The sequence below is a fragment of the Gymnodraco acuticeps genome, unplaced genomic scaffold (assembly GCF_902827175.1).
Source record: "Gymnodraco acuticeps unplaced genomic scaffold, fGymAcu1.1, whole genome shotgun sequence".
NCBI lineage: Eukaryota > Metazoa > Chordata > Actinopteri > Perciformes > Bathydraconidae > Gymnodraco > Gymnodraco acuticeps.
In genome coordinates this window covers 536,413-553,776 of record NW_022992122.1, presented here as the reverse complement: position 1 = coordinate 553,776, position 17,364 = coordinate 536,413, and the positions used below count along the sequence as shown (strand labels likewise).

At 42.9% G+C, this 17,364-nt stretch overlaps 1 protein-coding gene across 1 annotated transcript in view; it reads left to right on the top strand.

The window, feature by feature from the left end:
• cfap61 (cilia and flagella associated protein 61) overlaps positions 1 to 17,364 on the top strand; it is a 55,606-nt gene that overhangs the window by 31,124 nt on the left and 7,118 nt on the right. The window contains exons 17-23 of the mRNA XM_034203220.1: positions 3,394 to 3,486; positions 4,272 to 4,440; positions 7,281 to 7,413; positions 9,042 to 9,334; positions 13,187 to 13,514; positions 15,152 to 15,234; positions 15,755 to 15,966. Coding sequence (XP_034059111.1) covers positions 3,394 to 3,486; positions 4,272 to 4,440; positions 7,281 to 7,413; positions 9,042 to 9,334; positions 13,187 to 13,514; positions 15,152 to 15,234; positions 15,755 to 15,966 — 1,311 coding nt within the window. The remainder of the gene's footprint in view (positions 1 to 3,393; positions 3,487 to 4,271; positions 4,441 to 7,280; positions 7,414 to 9,041; positions 9,335 to 13,186; positions 13,515 to 15,151; positions 15,235 to 15,754; positions 15,967 to 17,364) is intronic.

The window sequence follows — 17,364 nt, the reverse complement described above, 5'->3', positions numbered from 1 at the left end:
ACTTTCTACTTCTTACATGTTGAACTCAAATACCTGTACTACTTCTTACATGTTGAACTCAAATACCTCTACTTTCTACTTCTTACATGTTGAACCCAAATACCTGTACTTTCTACTTCTTACATGTTGAACTCTAATACCTGTACTTTCTACTTCTTACATGTTGAACACAAATACCTGTACTTTCTACTTCTTACATGTTGAACTCAAATACCTGTACTTTCTACTTCTTACATGTTGAACACAAATACCTGTACTTTCTACTTCTTACATGTTTGAACTCAAATACCTGTACTTTCTACTTCTTACATGTTGAACACAAATACCTGTACTTTCTACTTCTCACATGTTGAACTCAAATACCTGTACTTTCTACTTCTTACATGTTGAACTCAAATACCTGTACTTTCTACTTCTCTCATTTTCCAAACAGCTGGTTCCTTTAGTCTGAATGTGTGTTTGATGCGTGATCATTATTCTTTAGAGTCATTGCGTGCCTATTGATTTGAACACGATCCGTGTATCCATCATTTCCTGGTCTTCTCTAAAGAAGAGGGACCAATGGAAACGTTGTCATGTTGCCGTTGTTCAGCATGGAAACATTCATTAGCTAACAATGACATTATTATATGTTCGAGTTCAGTCAGTACTTCTACTTTTACCAGAGTATTTTTAAACACGAGTATCTGTACTTCTACTTGAGTAAAGGATGTGTGCTGTTGCCTCCCCCCCTCCCAGCTTCATTACTGTGTCTCGGGGTCAGACAGATAAAGAGCTGCAGGCTGACCGTCTGTCAGCGGCTGATAACAGATCCTCTGACTCTCCAGACACCAGAAACCCCTCGATGTAAATCCTCCTCCAGGCTCAGATTAACAGGGAAAGTTCGACTGCTCTCATTGTCTGATTATTGTTATTGTATGCGTCAGAGCCAAAGGTCAAACCACTGATGACTCTGAGCTTTGTGACGAGAGTCAAGGATGCTTTACTTGATCCGTGTGTACACATGTTTGAGCGCTGATTTGTTGTTTTATTACAGCACCAGCTGATCTCTAGGTGAGTAATATAAACTTAATCAAACATTTTTAGTATTGTTAGGTATTTATCAAGCAAAAATGCAAAATATTTGGCTGGTTTCAGCTTCTCAATTGTGATATTGGCTGCCTTTCTCTGTTTCTAAATCATTGTATATTTCATATCTTTGGATTTAAAACTGTAAGTGGAACAAAGCAAGACGTTAAAAGACATTTGGCTTCAAACTTATTTTTCTGACATTTTATAGACTGAACAATTAATCAATCTTTATCCAGATAAATAGATTTAAAGCAAATGGTGTTTATTGCTAAATGTCCATCATGTTTCCCACTAGAGAGAAATGGTGGTCAATATGGTTAGAATATTTGTATTATGTCATATGTAATATCAATATCATCTATTCAATAGTTCTTAATTGTGTACTGTCCATGTTAAACTTATCCAGTAATGTAACTGATAAATGTTATCCAAAATACAATTCCTATAAATCCAATATAACCTATAGTGCTCAGTGTCATGGGGAAATAACTATACAAATGTGTTTTTGAGCCAAGTACTCAATATTGATATTTCAATGATTATGTAGGGTTGATTATTGACTTTCCTAAAATATTTAACAGTTTTGAAAATCAATCATCTGTAATGTATATAATTAATGGATAAAGCCAAATAATACAACAGCCTGGTTATTTTAAGAACATTGCATCACTTGTCTGAAATGCAAGGCTTTAAAACCAGGGCAAATCAATACCTATGCAACTTTACGATACCTAAAACCTAAACGATATGTATTTTCATATCCAGATGTTCATATAAAAATCAATACATTTCACAACCCTGTCATAAAGTTGTGTAAAAGTGTCCACAATGCTCCAAAACAAGCAGACGTGATGTTTTACTCTGCAACACAACACTGTTTCAGAGCGCTCAGCAGTGTGTTGGTGTGTGTTGGTGTGTGTTGGTGTGTGTTGGTGTGTGTTGGTGGGTGTTGGTGTGTGTTGGTGTGTGTTGGTGTGTGTTGGTGTGTGTTGGTGTGTGTGCTTCAGGGCGATAGTTTGTCAGGAGGCTGAGAGATAAGAGCAGACAGGAGGTGATCAGAGTCACAGAGATAAGACCAAACACTGCAAGCTACACACACACACACACACACGCACGCACGCACGCACGCACGCACACACACACACACAGGAGCTGCTGTTATCTGCTCTGTGGTGTCCTGCAGGGAAACACAAAGGAAGGCATTTGCATGACAAGAGGAGATGTGTACTGTGGACAGTAAACTCAAAGAGGGAGGAGACACTGCAGGAGTCACACATGCTCAGTATAGGCTGAGAGATATTCAACATCGGAGATTTTTTTGGCCATGTTTAATGTTCAGTTTGGTTTAGTTTATTTGCTCATAGTGTCGTGGACATCCCCATTGATCAACTGTCACAAACAACAGTAAATGGGGCAGCTTTAGCCAACATTGCTCATTTCCAGCTGTTGTCCCCGGCCAGATGGTACAGTGATAGACACCTTTTTAAAATCACAAAACATCAACAGCATTAGTTATAAAGAAAAAAAGGACCACCTCAGGGTTTCATAATATGCGTCTACAAGCAGGAGACTCTCAAACAGATCAAATGTGTGAGTTTTACTGAAGCAAATGTTTCTTGGGGTGAAATCATTCAGAGGAACCTCAAACTGTGGTGGCCAATATAAAGAGAATCAAAAATGTTTGACCAAATGCATTGATAAAAACTAACGCAACGATATTGAAATATTTACTATTGATGCTTTCACAAAGAATAACGAGACCCTATTCTGCGTTTTGGGGTGTTCCCTTTCCTGTAGTGTGTTATGTTGTTATGCATGTACAAAATATGCTAATAGAGTTATATGTACAAAATATATCTATACATCTTCAAAAACAACCAGAGATGAATCACAACTACCAGCCAATGGGGCACCTTTTTCCTACATAAGAAAGAAAGTAAGCCTTGCACCTGAAATCTGCTAATGGTTGTGCTAACTAACTGGGAAGCTAACATTAGCGCTAACTTGGTGTGTAAACAAGTACAACTAAAGTAAAGTAACAAATACACTGTGTAGTCCTGTGGCTTTACTGAATCTTCTCCAGACCTTCCTAGTACATAAAGCAAACTAAAGAGTGTTTTTTAATATTCGTTATTGTCCTCTTAACATGGCTAATATAAGCAATTATCTATACATGCTGTTGCACATCACTAAATGAAGCAGGTAGGTTCTGCAGAAATTAGGTTTCCCAGGAAAAGCACTATGTATTTACTGTGTACTGCATTTGTTCAGTGTGTCCTGTGTTTGTTTACTGTGTTCTGCTGTGTGTTGTTTGTCTCTCAGCCCTCACCTCAGGTTCAACAGCCTGACACTGGTCTCCACGCACGGCCTCCTCAGCGACTTCGACCACGAGGACATCGGGTTTCTCTCCACAAGGTGAGAGAATGGACCAAAATGAGGAAAACAGCACTAATTCACTTATTAGATGAGATCTCAACACCAAGAAACGATCAATAAAGTGTTTCTATGTCTTTTACAGCTAAATTATAGCGGCAATAGACACATGTTTTGCTTTAATACATTTTTATGAGGTAAAAAATTATCGCATAATGTAATGGCTGTAGATTAAGGGAACCATGTTGATGCATTTCCTATAAACACAAAGGACCAGTGATCAGTATTAAGGGATTTCTATTGGCAGAAAATGACTCATAACTGTATTCTTTTTTTTGTGTATATTATTTGGCGTATAATCATCTAAAGATATATATTGTTGTTTTGGGGTTACTTCAGAATAAGCTAGGGCTGCAACTAATGATACATTTCATTGTTAAATAATTGACCAATTATTGTTTCTTATAAACGATTATTTATTTTATCTATAAAATGGCAAAAAAGTTGTTAAAAACACGTCTTTCATAAAATATGATCATAAATTATCCAAACTGTTGCATATTAATTTAAATGTAAAACAAATTGATGAATTAATAAAATTGCAGCTCTAAAATGAGTCTTTCGTGTCTACATAGGGAGCTACTCTTTCATGAAGTGTGCCATGTTTCTACCCAGAAGGGACACACCAAACTCTTGTTTAAGGAAGCAATATATTTTGCTTGAAGTCTGTCACAGTTCTTGAAAACACTCTGAAAGGGAAGAGCACTTGCAACTTAATCCTCCTTTAAGTCACATGAGTGTCTTAAGAGGTGTCTTCCTGTGTGCAGTCATGCGTACAGCAGCAGAGATCTGTCCCGGGTGCCTCTGCACTCCTGCGTCAGCGTGGTGAGCGGGAAGATGGTGGCCATCAACAGGAAGTCCAAACACGTCCTGGTGTCCGGTGGAGTGACGGTGCCCTACGACCACCTGGTCCTCTGCACCGGCCTACAGTACCAGGTGACACACAGAATTTCATTTTGGATTATTGCGTTTATGATATTTACACATTTAGTTCAGCAAGATAATCTCCACATATTAACAACACTTCATGATTTCTGAATTAAAAAGCTAATGTTGGGCTATAAAGGAACTACAGCATGGACACATGACTTCACGTCACCACCGCTAAGCTAAAGGCGGCTAATGTTGGGCTATAAAGGAACTACAGCATGGACACATGACTTCACGTCACCACCGCTAAGCTAAAGGCGGCTAATGTTGGACTATAAAGGAACTACAGCACGGTCACATGACTTCACGTCACCACCGCTAAGCTAAAGGCGGCTAATGTTGGGCTATAAAGGAACTACAGCACGGTCACATGACTTCACGTCACCACCGCTAAGCTAAAGGTGGCTAATGTTGGGCTATAAAGAAACTACAGCACGGTCACATGACTTCACGTCACCACCGCTAAGCTAAAGGAGGCTAATGTTGGGCTATAAAGGAACTACAGCACGGACACATGACTTCACGTCAACACCGCTAAGCTAAAGGCGGCTAATGTTGGGCTATAAAGGAACTACAGCACGGACACATGACTTCACGTCACCACCGCTAAGCTAAAGGCGGCTAATGTTGGGCTATAAAGGAACTACAGCACGGACACATGACTTCACGTCACCACCGCTAAGCTAAAGGGGGCTAATGTTGGGCTATAAAGGAACTACAGCACGGTCACATGACTTCACGTCACCACCGCTAAGCTAAAGGAGGCTAATGTTGGGCTATAAAGGAACTGCAGCACGGTCACATGACTTCACGTCACCACCGCTAAGCTAAAGGCGGCTAATGTTGGGCTATAAAGGAACTACAGCACGGTCACATGACTTCACGTCACCACCGCTAAGCTAAAGGCGGCTAATGTTGGGCTATAAAGGAACTACAGCACGGACACATGACTTCACGTCACCACCGCTAAGCTAAAGGGGGCTAATGTTGGGCTATAAAGGAACTACAGCACGGTCACATGACTTCACGTCACCACCGCTAAGCTAAAGGAGGCTAATGTTGGGCTATAAAGGAACTGCAGCACGGTCACATGACTTCACGTCACCACCGCTAAGCTAAAGGCGGCTAATGTTGGGCTATAAAGGTACTACAGCACGGTCACATGACTTCACGTCACCACCGTTAAGCTAAAGGTGGCTAATGTTGGGCTATAAAGGAACTACAGCACGGTCACATGACTTCACCACCGCTAAGCTAAAGGTGGCTAATGTTGGGCTATAAAGGAACTACAGCACGGTCACATGACTTCACGTCACCACCGCTAAGCTAAAGGAGGCTAATGTTGGGCTATAAAGGAACTACAGCACGGTCACATGACTTCACGTCACCACCGCTAAGCTAAAGGGGGCTAATGTTGGGCTATAAAGGAACTACTGCACGGTCACATGACTTCACCACCGCTAAGCTAAAGGTGGCTAATGTTGGGCTATAAAGGAACTACAGCACGGTCACATGACTTCACGTCACCACCGCTAAGCTAAAGGAGGCTAATGTTGGGCTATAAAGGAACTACGGCACGGTCACATGACTTCACGTCACCACCGCTAAGCTAAAGGTGGCTAATGTTGGGCTATAAAGGAACTACGGCACGGTCACATGACTTCACGTCACCACCGCTAAGCTAAAGGTGGCTAATGTTGGGCTATAAAGGAACTACAGCACGGTCACATGACTTCATGTCACCACCGCTAAGCTAAAGGTGGCTAATGTTGGGCTATAAAGGAACTGCAGCACGGTCACATGACTTCACGTCACCACCGCTAAGCTAAAGGCGCTAATGTTGGGCTATAAAAGGTACTACAGCACCGGTCACATGACTTCACTTCACCACCGCTAAGCTAAAGGTGGCTAATGTTGGCTATAAAGGAACTACAGCACGGTCACATGACTTCACCACCGCTAAGCTAAGGTGGCTAATGTTGGGCTATAAAGGAACTACAGCACGGTCACATGACTTCACGTCACCACCGCTAAGCAAAGGAGGCTAATGTTGGGCTATAAAGGAACTACAGCACGGTCACTGACTTCACTCACCACCGCTAAGCTTAAAGGGGCTAATGTTGGGCTATAAAGGAACTACTGCACGGTTCACATGACTTCACCACCGCTAAGCTAAAGGGGCTAATGTTGGGCTATAAAGGAACTACAGCACGGTTCACATGACTTCACGGTCACCACCGCTAAGCTTAAAGGAGGCTAATGTTGGGCTATAAAGGAACTACAGCACGGTCACATGACTTCACGTCTCCACCGCTAAGCTAAAGGAGGATAATGTTGGGCTATAAAGGAAACTACAGCACGGTCACATGACTTCACGTCACCACCGCTAAGCTAAAGGTGGCTAATGTTGGGCTATAAAGGAACTACAGCACGGTCACATGACTTCATGTCACCACCGCTAAGCTAAAGGTGGCTAATGTTGGGCTATAAAGGAACTACAGCACGGTCACATGACTTCACGTCACCACCGCTAAGCCAAAGGAGGCTAATGTTGGGTGTGATGATGTTTAGTTGTCTCATTTAGACACTTGTTAGCAACTGCTGTTTTTAAATCCACCAGTGGGGTATTTACTGAATTATTTATGTCCTAGAACAACTTGTTAAAATCTCTTCAGCTTATGTTAACCACATACCTTATTTCAGGCTAACAACCAAAAACTCATACTAAAGACTTCAAAACGATGCAACAGGAAGTGCTTCAGGACTCATTCCTGCACCACTCTATAACACGATATAAAGATATAGCTAGCTAATAAACGTAACACTATTATGATATGCTGCTGCAGGCGCCTCGTCCTGCTGAAGTGAATCAGCCCGACTCAAACCTCCAGCTGCCCTCCAACCTCTTCACCCTCAACGACCTCCACGACTGTATGGCTGCCCGCCGCTGGCTGAGCGCCAACTTTGTGGAGCTGGAGGGTGAGCTAACACACACACATACACTCTCACACACACACACCACACACACACACACACACACACACACACACACACTCACACACACACATACACTCTCATACACACACACACTCACACACAGAACCTAATATTAATGTGTAGTTGTATGTCATTACTCAGCCAGTCAGCGCTGAAGTGCTCCGGTATAATTAGCCGCTAATTAGCTGCAGAGAAATCTTTCATCTGTGTGAATCATGTTGGCCTCTCCCATCCAGTTTTCCATTATCACATCACTTTCTGAGAGCCAGAGGATAAAACCCACAGTGTCATTAAGCAGAATGAATCTGCTCTCTGAAGGAATTGTGCACTGATCTGGAGTGAGGCTTTTAAATGTACTAATTAGATGATCCTAGTCATGAAGCAAAGCCATTAATAAATGCAGACTCCAGCAGATAACATGTGTATTTACATATTTTAATAACAGCCGAAAGAAACGTATGAATGTGAAGTTCAGCGGTAGACTGAAGCAGATGGAGTCTCTCAGTACTTACCGTCAGAACACTTTTTAAATCACAAATATGCCGTTTTATTTAGCTTCAGCTTTCAGTATTTCCATTCCAGTGACAGTAGATTTTTCACCACCGGATTAAACCACATTTAATCACATGGTGCTTCAGTTAATATTTGTGGCTGCAGGATGATGTGTGTTTGATTGAGCCAAAATAAACTACAGTGTGTAGTATATGGTGATGAAGGAACGTGTTTTTAATAGTTTGTAATCACTCAAAAATATGCATCAGGCTTTGACACACACACACACACACACACACACACACACACACACACACACACACACACACACACACACACATAGTTGGTCTTTTCATGGCATATTTTAACAAAAAGAAAAGGGTAGAACAACACCAGACTTTATATTTTAAAGCTGAAGACACTCCTGATGCACCGAGAGGCAATCCATATCCCCTCCAAAAACAATGCAGGCATTCCCAAAAAATGGCAAGGGACACTGGTTTGTTTATGATGCAAGGTGTTCATTACACTGGCTCCATGATTAAAAACAAGACCAGTGTGTAGTGGCAACATCATAATAACTTGTTTACCTTAACAAAGCTGTACGCTTACATATTTATGGGAATTTTACACATAAAGAACTTGTTTCCCTGAGCAATTGTAGTGGTGGTATATATGAGCAGTGGAATATAGATTGTTAACGAGAGGTTTTTGTGTTGTGCTGTCCTTGGTGTAGCTCCTCTGGTTCAGCACCACGGACAGAGGCACTGAACTGAAGCTGTGTTCATTCTAATAACCAACGATGGTCTGTTACTCAACTAAAAGTACCAAAACAACAACGTAAAAATACCTAATTATATGTTCTGCCTCAAAGAAGGATTACCAAGTGAATGTACTTAAAAAGACTGAAAACTAAAGGTTCTGCTACACCAGTTGTTTTCATTTTTCCATAAACTTTTATTATAACGTGAAATATCAGATGGTTTGGCCTTTTTAGGACTCGAAAGGGAAGTTGAATTAAAAAAATCTGAGTTTTTTGGGATAAAAATGCTCTCCTTTTACAAAAATGGGTGCTTAAAAAAGGATCCGTTTGCAACAAACAAAATGTGTCTCTCCAGATAACGCCATCGTCTACGGAAACAGCATCGACGTTTTCACCACCGTTGAGACTTTGCTCAGCCTCGGGATTCTGGGTAATCGTATCCATGTCGTCTTCACGCCTCCCGAGCCCGGCGTCTCCTGCTTCAGCGACCCGGAGGTGGAGAAAGCTGTGGCGACGGCCCTGAAGAAGGCCGAGGTTCAGGTCCACCATCACTGCCTGCTGGCCCTCATGAACAACGGAGACAACCCCAACCCCCTCACATCTGTGACCTTCACTACAGACGCAGAGACCCTCAATCTGCAGTGTGGGGTAAATCAACATCGTCTTATTGTTAACCTGGAAATGTAGAGTACCCCAAAGTGTTATGATAGAAATGTATAGTAGGGCACATAGAAACTGCTGGATGCTAACTTTTAGATAGAATAGAATGGGAGGATGAAACCCTCGTTAATGGTCACACATGCAGAGCACACAGTGAAATGTGTTCTCTGCATTTAACCCATCCTAGTACCAGGAGTCTAGTACTAGGAGCAGCTATTGTACAGCGCAGTGGGGGGAGTGGGGGGGGGGGGGGGGGGGGGGGGGGGGGGGGGGGGAGGGGGTGCTCAATGGCACCATGGCAGGGGACCAAGTAGCAGTCCACACTCCATATTCAGGTCTGTTCGGGGACTTGAACCGGCGACCCTACGGCTCACAGTCCAAAGCCCCTACTGACTGAGCCACTGCCGGACTATATATGTTTCGCAGTTTGCACAATTGGAATAAGTTGCATTAATTAGCATATGCAGACAATGGTTACAAATTCGATTAGGAATGTCTTTGTAGGGTTGTTGGGGGATATTGAGGAAGCTGAATCCATTTCGGACATTTTCAGGATCAAAAATGGCAGTTTTGGGCCATAATTGTGCTCCCGGATCTTAAAAATGTCAGAAATGTATTCAGCATCCTCAATATACCTCAAAAACCACACCAAACATGTCCAATTCGGCCAAGCAATTTTGCTATTGTCTGCATTTGCAAATGAATGCACACTGCCAAAACTGCATCCCTCTCCTCTGTCATCATCCTGTTGGACCTGTCTGCTGCATTCGACACGGTGAATCATCAGATCCTCCTTCGCACTCTCCAAAAACTTGGAGTTTCTGGCTCTGCACTTTCCCTCCTCACCTCATACCTGAAAGACCGTACCTACAGGGTGACTTGGAGAGGGTCTGAGTCCGACCCTTGTCAATTAACTACCGGGGGTCCCTCAGGGCTCTGTTCTTGGTCCCCTCCTCTTCTCCTTGTACACAAACTCGCTCGGATCCAGTCATTAGCCCGCATGGTTTTTCTTACCACTGCTACGCTGACGACACCCAATTAATTCTGTCCTTTCCCCGCTCAGAGACCCAGGTCGTCGCACGCATCTCTGCTTGTCTAGCTGACATCTCTCAGTGGATGTCTGCTCACCACCTCAAGCTCAACCTTGACAAGGACTGAGCTGCTCTTCCTCCCGGGAAAAGATTGTCCAACTCTTGACCTGACAATCAACATCGGCACCTCAGTTGTTTTCCCCGACTCAGACTGCAAGGAATCTGGGTGTGACCCTAGATAACAACCTGTCCTTCACTGCAAACATCGCTGCTACAACCCGTTGCTGCAGATACACGCTTTACAACATCAGGAAGATACGTCCCCAGCTGACTCAGAAAGCGACTCAGGTTCTGGTCCAGGCTCTCGTCATCTCACGCCTAGACTACTGCAACTCCCTCCTGGCTGGTCTACCTGCATGTGCCATCCGACCTCTGCAGCTCACCAGAATGCAGCGGCTCGTCTGGTTTTTCAACCTTCCTAAATGCTCCCACACCACTCCGCTCCTCCTCCGCTCCCTTCACTGGCTTCCGGTAACTGCTAGAATCCACTTCAAGACACTGGTACTTGCTTACCGTGCTGCGAATGGATCTGGCCCTCCTACATCCAGGACATGGTTAAACCGTACACCCCAGCGCGTGCACTACGCTCTGCATCAGCCAAACGACTCGTTGCGCCCTCGCTGCGAGGGGGACCCAAGTTCCCATCGGCGAAAACACGTGGGTTTGCTATCCTGGCTCCAAGATGGTGGAATGAGCTCCCCATTGACATCAGGACGGCAGATAGCTTGCACATCTTCCGGCGCAAACTGAAAACTCATCTCTTTCGACTCCACTTCGAGCGTTAGAACGATTAACGAAGCACTTTTATACCACTAAAGGACTGGATTACCTAAAGCCAGTTGAGTAGCACTTTGAAATGTTTGGCTCTATGAAACCTGATATACTTATATGATTCTGTTTTCTTCAAGGTTGTGTCTTCCTGGTCGAATGTACTTATTGTAAGTCGCTTTGGACAAAAGCGTCAGCTAAATGCAATGTAATGTAATGTAATGAATGCTACTGAATACAACTTGTGCCAATTGCCCAACATATGCAAGTTAGCCTCCGGCAGTTTCTATGTGCTCGGGACCCGTACAATACATTTCTATCATAATGTTTTCAGGGTTCACACTGCTGGCAAGTAGACTAGCATGTCTGCTTGTCCAGTTAGTTATTAGTGTTCACTGAAGTAAATATTTCCCTAACAATGCTGGGTTACTGTCCAGGGGGCCATGAACGAGCGGCTGGCTGGATTTTAATTCCCCTCCTGGAAGCAGGCTGTGTTTGTGGAGCACAGAATGATGTTGGTGTGTTTCCCATTCCCATTGTTTCAGACAGTAGAGGATTGTACTCTCCGATTGTGTGTTTGTTTTCCTCATTTTAGGCTGAATTAGAGGCACCCTGCAGATGAGGTTTTGTTGTTTTTATATTGTGTCAAACCAGAGCATTCAGAAATGTGGCTTAAACATTTGTTTTCTAGGCTGGAAATATATTGACAGATGTGTTAGCTGTGAAGGATAGAGAGAAAGTGTAGACAAAACTAGAGCTGCACCACAATGTTATCAGATCACAATATGGTCCATGTGTGGGAGAGAAACATCACACTACAGGAAAGGGAAAACTCCAATAGGGCTTTTTTAAAACGTTTGTCCAGCTCCACGAGTTTAATCACAGAAGTTGGTTTGTGTGGAAATGTGTTCATCTGATCATATATCCTTTATTTAACCAGGTAAAAGTCTCACTGAGATTCAAATCTATTTTTCAACAGCGACCTGGCCAAGAGGGGCAGCATGGAGAAAGTTACAACAAATGAACACAAACAATACAGGCAGACGAATACAGCTGTAAAACACTAATGAACACATTACCCAGTGAATATGCAAATAAAATAACTATTATAAAACACTAAAAACTGGCACAATTTTAAAACGACTTCAATTATGGGATATACGAGCAATCACATCGACCAATGGATTCTTGTTCTCCGTCCTTTAAGACTTGAACTCCCCCGTAGTGATCAAATCTGACAGTTTCAGCTCTTTCTGTACTTTATTCCAAGCATAGATGAGAGTAACACCTACGTCACTTCCGGGCGAAAATTACGGCCCCGCCCACTTTTTGGGGAAAACAACGCTGTCATTTGATTGACGTTTTTGCCAATCCGATCAGACATTTTCTGATCTTCAAAGAGCCCGGTTGCGATGGCCAGTCAGGCAAACATTTACATTAAATCATTTGAAATCGACGATCGGGCTCGATATATGGTTAAATTAAAATCAGTAGGCGAGGCCGTCATTTCGCCGGCTGTTACTCTCATGAGCGAGGCGGGAAATAATTGGACAGTAAAAGAAGAGCTCTGTGGCTTCAGGCTCGAACAGCAGCGTTGGTTTCCCCCAAAAGTGGGTGGGCCGTAAAGTGATGCTACTCTCATCTATGGACACCGATCGCCAACTGCTATATTTAACCATATATCGAGCCCGATCGTCCATTTCCAATGATTTCATGTAATTGTTCGCCTGTCTGGCCATCGTAATCTGGCTCTTTGAAGATCCACAAATCCACGGTTTTCAAACATTTCTGATCGGATTGGCAAAAACTTCAGAATTGTATTGACCGCCATTCAAATGACAGCGTTGTTTTCCCCCAAAAGTGGGCGGAGCCGTCATTTTTGCCCGGAAGTGACGCATGTGTTACTCATGTATAAGGGGCAGCATATAAAAATCATGACATCCCAAGAAACAGAAAACATATCTTGCTTTTCTCCTTTCAGGTGTTCATTAATCTCTCCAATAAAGCCGTGGACTCTGAGGCCTTCCGGAGCATCAACGACTCCTTCCTGGTGTTCGACAGCAGACTCGTTATAGACGCCACTTTCCACACCAGCGATTCCTCCATTTCTGCAGCCGGACCTCTCACCAAATTCTCCCGCAGCTACTACTCCGACGAGTGGTCGAACGCAAACTTCAACTCTAAGGAGGTGGGCCGGGATCTGGCGGCCATGTTGCTGCGTCTCTTCGACCCCACGTTGGAGCCCGCGATGGAAACTCCTCCAGAAACAGAGCGCCTCGTTCCGCTGTACGGACAGGCCAAGATTCAAGGTGTGTGTGTGTGTGTGTGTGTGTGTGTGTGTGTGTGTGTGTGTGTGTGTGTGTGTGTGGTGTGTGTGTGTGTGTGTGTGTGTGTGTGTGTGTGTGTGTGTGTGTGTGTGTGTGTGTGTGTGTGTGTGTTGCATTAAAAAATGTCCAGAGAGAATTGAGATGCATCTAAAAATGATATTTCGCAGCACAATCGCGCAGCCACTTCTCCACATGCCCTTCGGGGGCCGTCTCCCACACACTGATGACACACTTGTTCATCTTTTGTTGTGGTGAGTCATCTATGGCAATGAATGGGACTTCTATAAAACCCTGGCCCCCTTAAAACCACTTCAGTACTGCATTATCTCTCCTGCTATTCAATTCCCACGTGTCGTATCTTTATTATAAACCTTAAATTCCTTCACATTCATCAGCACTACTTCTCAGTATATGTTCTAGGGTCTCTCAGTTTACCCTTTAATACTCTTCCTGCTGTCCAAACACGTTTGTATCTGACTGAATTCACCAGCATCACCTTGGAGCGTTTTACAAACCTTTACCTGCCCACCCACTGCTCGTGTTATTTCGTCGAACACTCAAACCATAGCGGGGCGTAACAATGGTGCATTGTGCTGCCGTGTATTCACGAAGGAACCAAGGCCACTCCACAGGTAACACAAACACGACAGCCACTCTCACGGGGGTGACACACACGTGAACTTTTCAGAGAGGCCGAATCATCGAGGATATCTACATACATACATAACGCTCTAAAAACAACATGCCTGTGTTATATACTCAGCTGAGTTGTGAACGGACATCATCTGTCCCCATATTCCCTTTTTAGCATGTGTCATAAATTGACTTTTGATCCAGTTTTGAGGCACATTTTCACCATACACTTTTACATAATTCAGGCCTTTTAACTCTATACTTTAACCGGATGATGGACTGTTGTAGTGGGACGACTTCTGGGTCTTGAGTCTTCGGTAAAACAAGCTGAGCAAACTTTCCCAGCACTTCTATGTCAACCGAATAACATTTATTTCTATGTTATCGTTTCCATTTCAACACTGTTCGTTCTCTTCTTTAAACACACAAATGAAGGTATCTTACCAGACGATGTTGAAACAGTTTTCGTTATTTAAATAAACAAATCTTCTCGTCTCTGCAGTGCAATGCAGCGTTAAAAAAAACGTGTGGCTTCACAACCAAAATAGAACCCAGAGTATAATCAGCAGGACTCTTTTAACCAGCTGAGGCAATCGCAGCACCAATCAGCCGCTCCGCCCCACCGTGGCTGCGGATCCCGATCAAATGACACCAATCAGTTATACTCCATTACATACATTAAATGATTAAATGATCAAAATAATAAATCAATGTTTTGGCTCCTACAACCGAGTTAATAAACTCTGGGTCTTTTTGTTAGACTGCTTTATGCAATATTTTCACCTGTAGTCACTTGGTACATTTTGTGAGTACTCTGCGCTGATTTACTCACCGTTGATGCCATGATTGGTCTTTTAACTGTTGCATGTAAGGTCTTCAATTACTAATTATATTTCTGAATAATCCCTCAGGCTACAAAAAGTAAGGAAACAACGACACATGAATGAAATGGACCTCCTCACACCTTAACCTTCCTCCTCTCTCAGGTGGGAAGCTTCCTGGAGGATTCCACTTCCTGCAGGTCACTAAACCGTCTGCTACCCAGCTGACCGCTCCTCCTGTTCAAAAGGTAAGGTTTTAATATAAACAACAGACTGGGGTGTGTTTTATTTTTGGATAAAAGCACAATTGGAGAATATCACTGCCTTGTCTTTTAATCCATGTTTTAACGCGAATCCCTCTACAAACTCCTGAAGAACAAGAGAACTAACTAACTTCTGCTTGAAGACACGTCAACATGTCAGGAAATAGTGAAGAATGTTCATGTTGTTGTTCTTTTTAGTCAGTCCAAACACCCCCCAAGAAATCCCTTAAATATGAATATATTAAACCGAGAAAAGCAGGAACTCCATATTCCAGCGGCTGAAAACAGCATTTTCTTTAAATATTGAATTAAACATTTCTTCAACGACCATTTGTTTGCAGTGTGTGATGAATACTAAATCAGCAGGATTCTCTTTAAGAAAACAGATACATCATTTTCTGAAACTCTTGAAGATAACATCCAATCATTATTCCTTTAAGAAAGATTCCTAAGTTGAAAAAGTGAAATGTGTTTTAATTTAAGGGACTTTTCATAATGTGTTTAGTTGCAGGACAGCTGCTTGGTGACGGGGCGTGTGGAGACGGGGAACTACTTCTCGTTACACCTGGACAGCTACGAGCAGGTGGAGGCGCTCACCTGTCTCTCCCTGAAGCCCCTCCCCCTCTCCAACTACCTGAGTCTGTATGGTAAACAGCAGCAGCTGCTGGGCCAGCTGAGCAGCTGCTACCGGCAGGGCCTGATCCCAGACCTGCACAGGTGAGGAAATATAATCTAGTAATATATCCCACTGCATTTACTTTGAACCAGGGAATGATCATTTGTTCAAAAGATTCAAAGTCAAGTCAGTCAGAGTCAACATCTTCCAGTTTGTGTTTACAGACGGAGAGATCGAAATACCGTTTCCCACAATCCCCAATATAAAAACAAATGTATATAAAAATATGTATATAAATACACATTTGTGCACACATTAAGACCTAAATAAAAACACAATAATCAATATATACAAAATAACAGTCACTTCAATGTCTTTGGGAAATGTACATAATTGCAAGAATGTCCATAGCAGCGTAAAAAAAGGTTTCAACGGTTTTAATGTCATTTGCTCAGCAGCTACAGGGTAGAAATGGTTATGAAAATCTTCTGACCTGAGCTTTTCCAACGATGCAACATATATAATAAAATACAAAAATAGTGCAAGAACAATTAACCCTTCGATGCTTAAGTGGGTCTTTTTGGACCCGGTGAGGTGGTTTTCTTAGAGTATCTTTGTAATTACATATTTTTATCATTTAATATTCCAGCTATTCCTCAAATAACATGTTTTGGATATCAAGCCATTCAAATTTAAAATTTACATTTTAAGAAATTATAGTTTTTGTATTTCTACCCCAAGCTTCCATAACGGAGCGTCCACACAGCAGCGTGCGTTGACGCTTGGCGGTGGGCGTATCTGAAGCTTGGGGATTTTTTGCGAGCAACGCGACCAACAACCAATCACATGAATCTCCCGCCCCCGACATAGAAAGCAAAAAACCCCCGGGGATTTTATGCGAGCAATATATATATATATATATAAAATCCCAAACAGGCGAAAACCTACCAGTTTCACCCACTGTCTCTGCCACCTCCCTCCATGCCTCGCTCCTCCGGTTTGTATCCCGGTAGATGAACAGAGACTGATCATACAGCACCGGGTGATTCACTATCGCTAGAATCAATTTTCCCTCCATTTTTTTGAATATGAGGAAATGACCTGCGTAGTCTCTCCCAGCATACACGCGGTTTGATTGGCTAGCGCTTGTACTGGCAGATTTGCATAAACAGGATTTCATTGGCTGACGCTTCTGCCGAGGCGCCAAAAGATGAACATTGCTCAACTTTTGAAGCCAGCTACGCTCCACGTCGCTTCCCAAAATGCAGTTCGGCTAAAAGTGACTTCACCCCATTCAAAGTGAATGGGCAGAAGCGTTGGAAGCTTCAACGCACGCCGCCGTGTGAACGGGCCGTCAGTGGGTCAAAAATGACCCGCATGCATTTGCTATGGGATCCTACGGGAAAACGTTTTTTTATAAATAGTGAAAAATGAAATACAAAATATTTCTAGTGTGAACCAAAATATAATACTAAATATTATACAAGTGATTTTTCTAA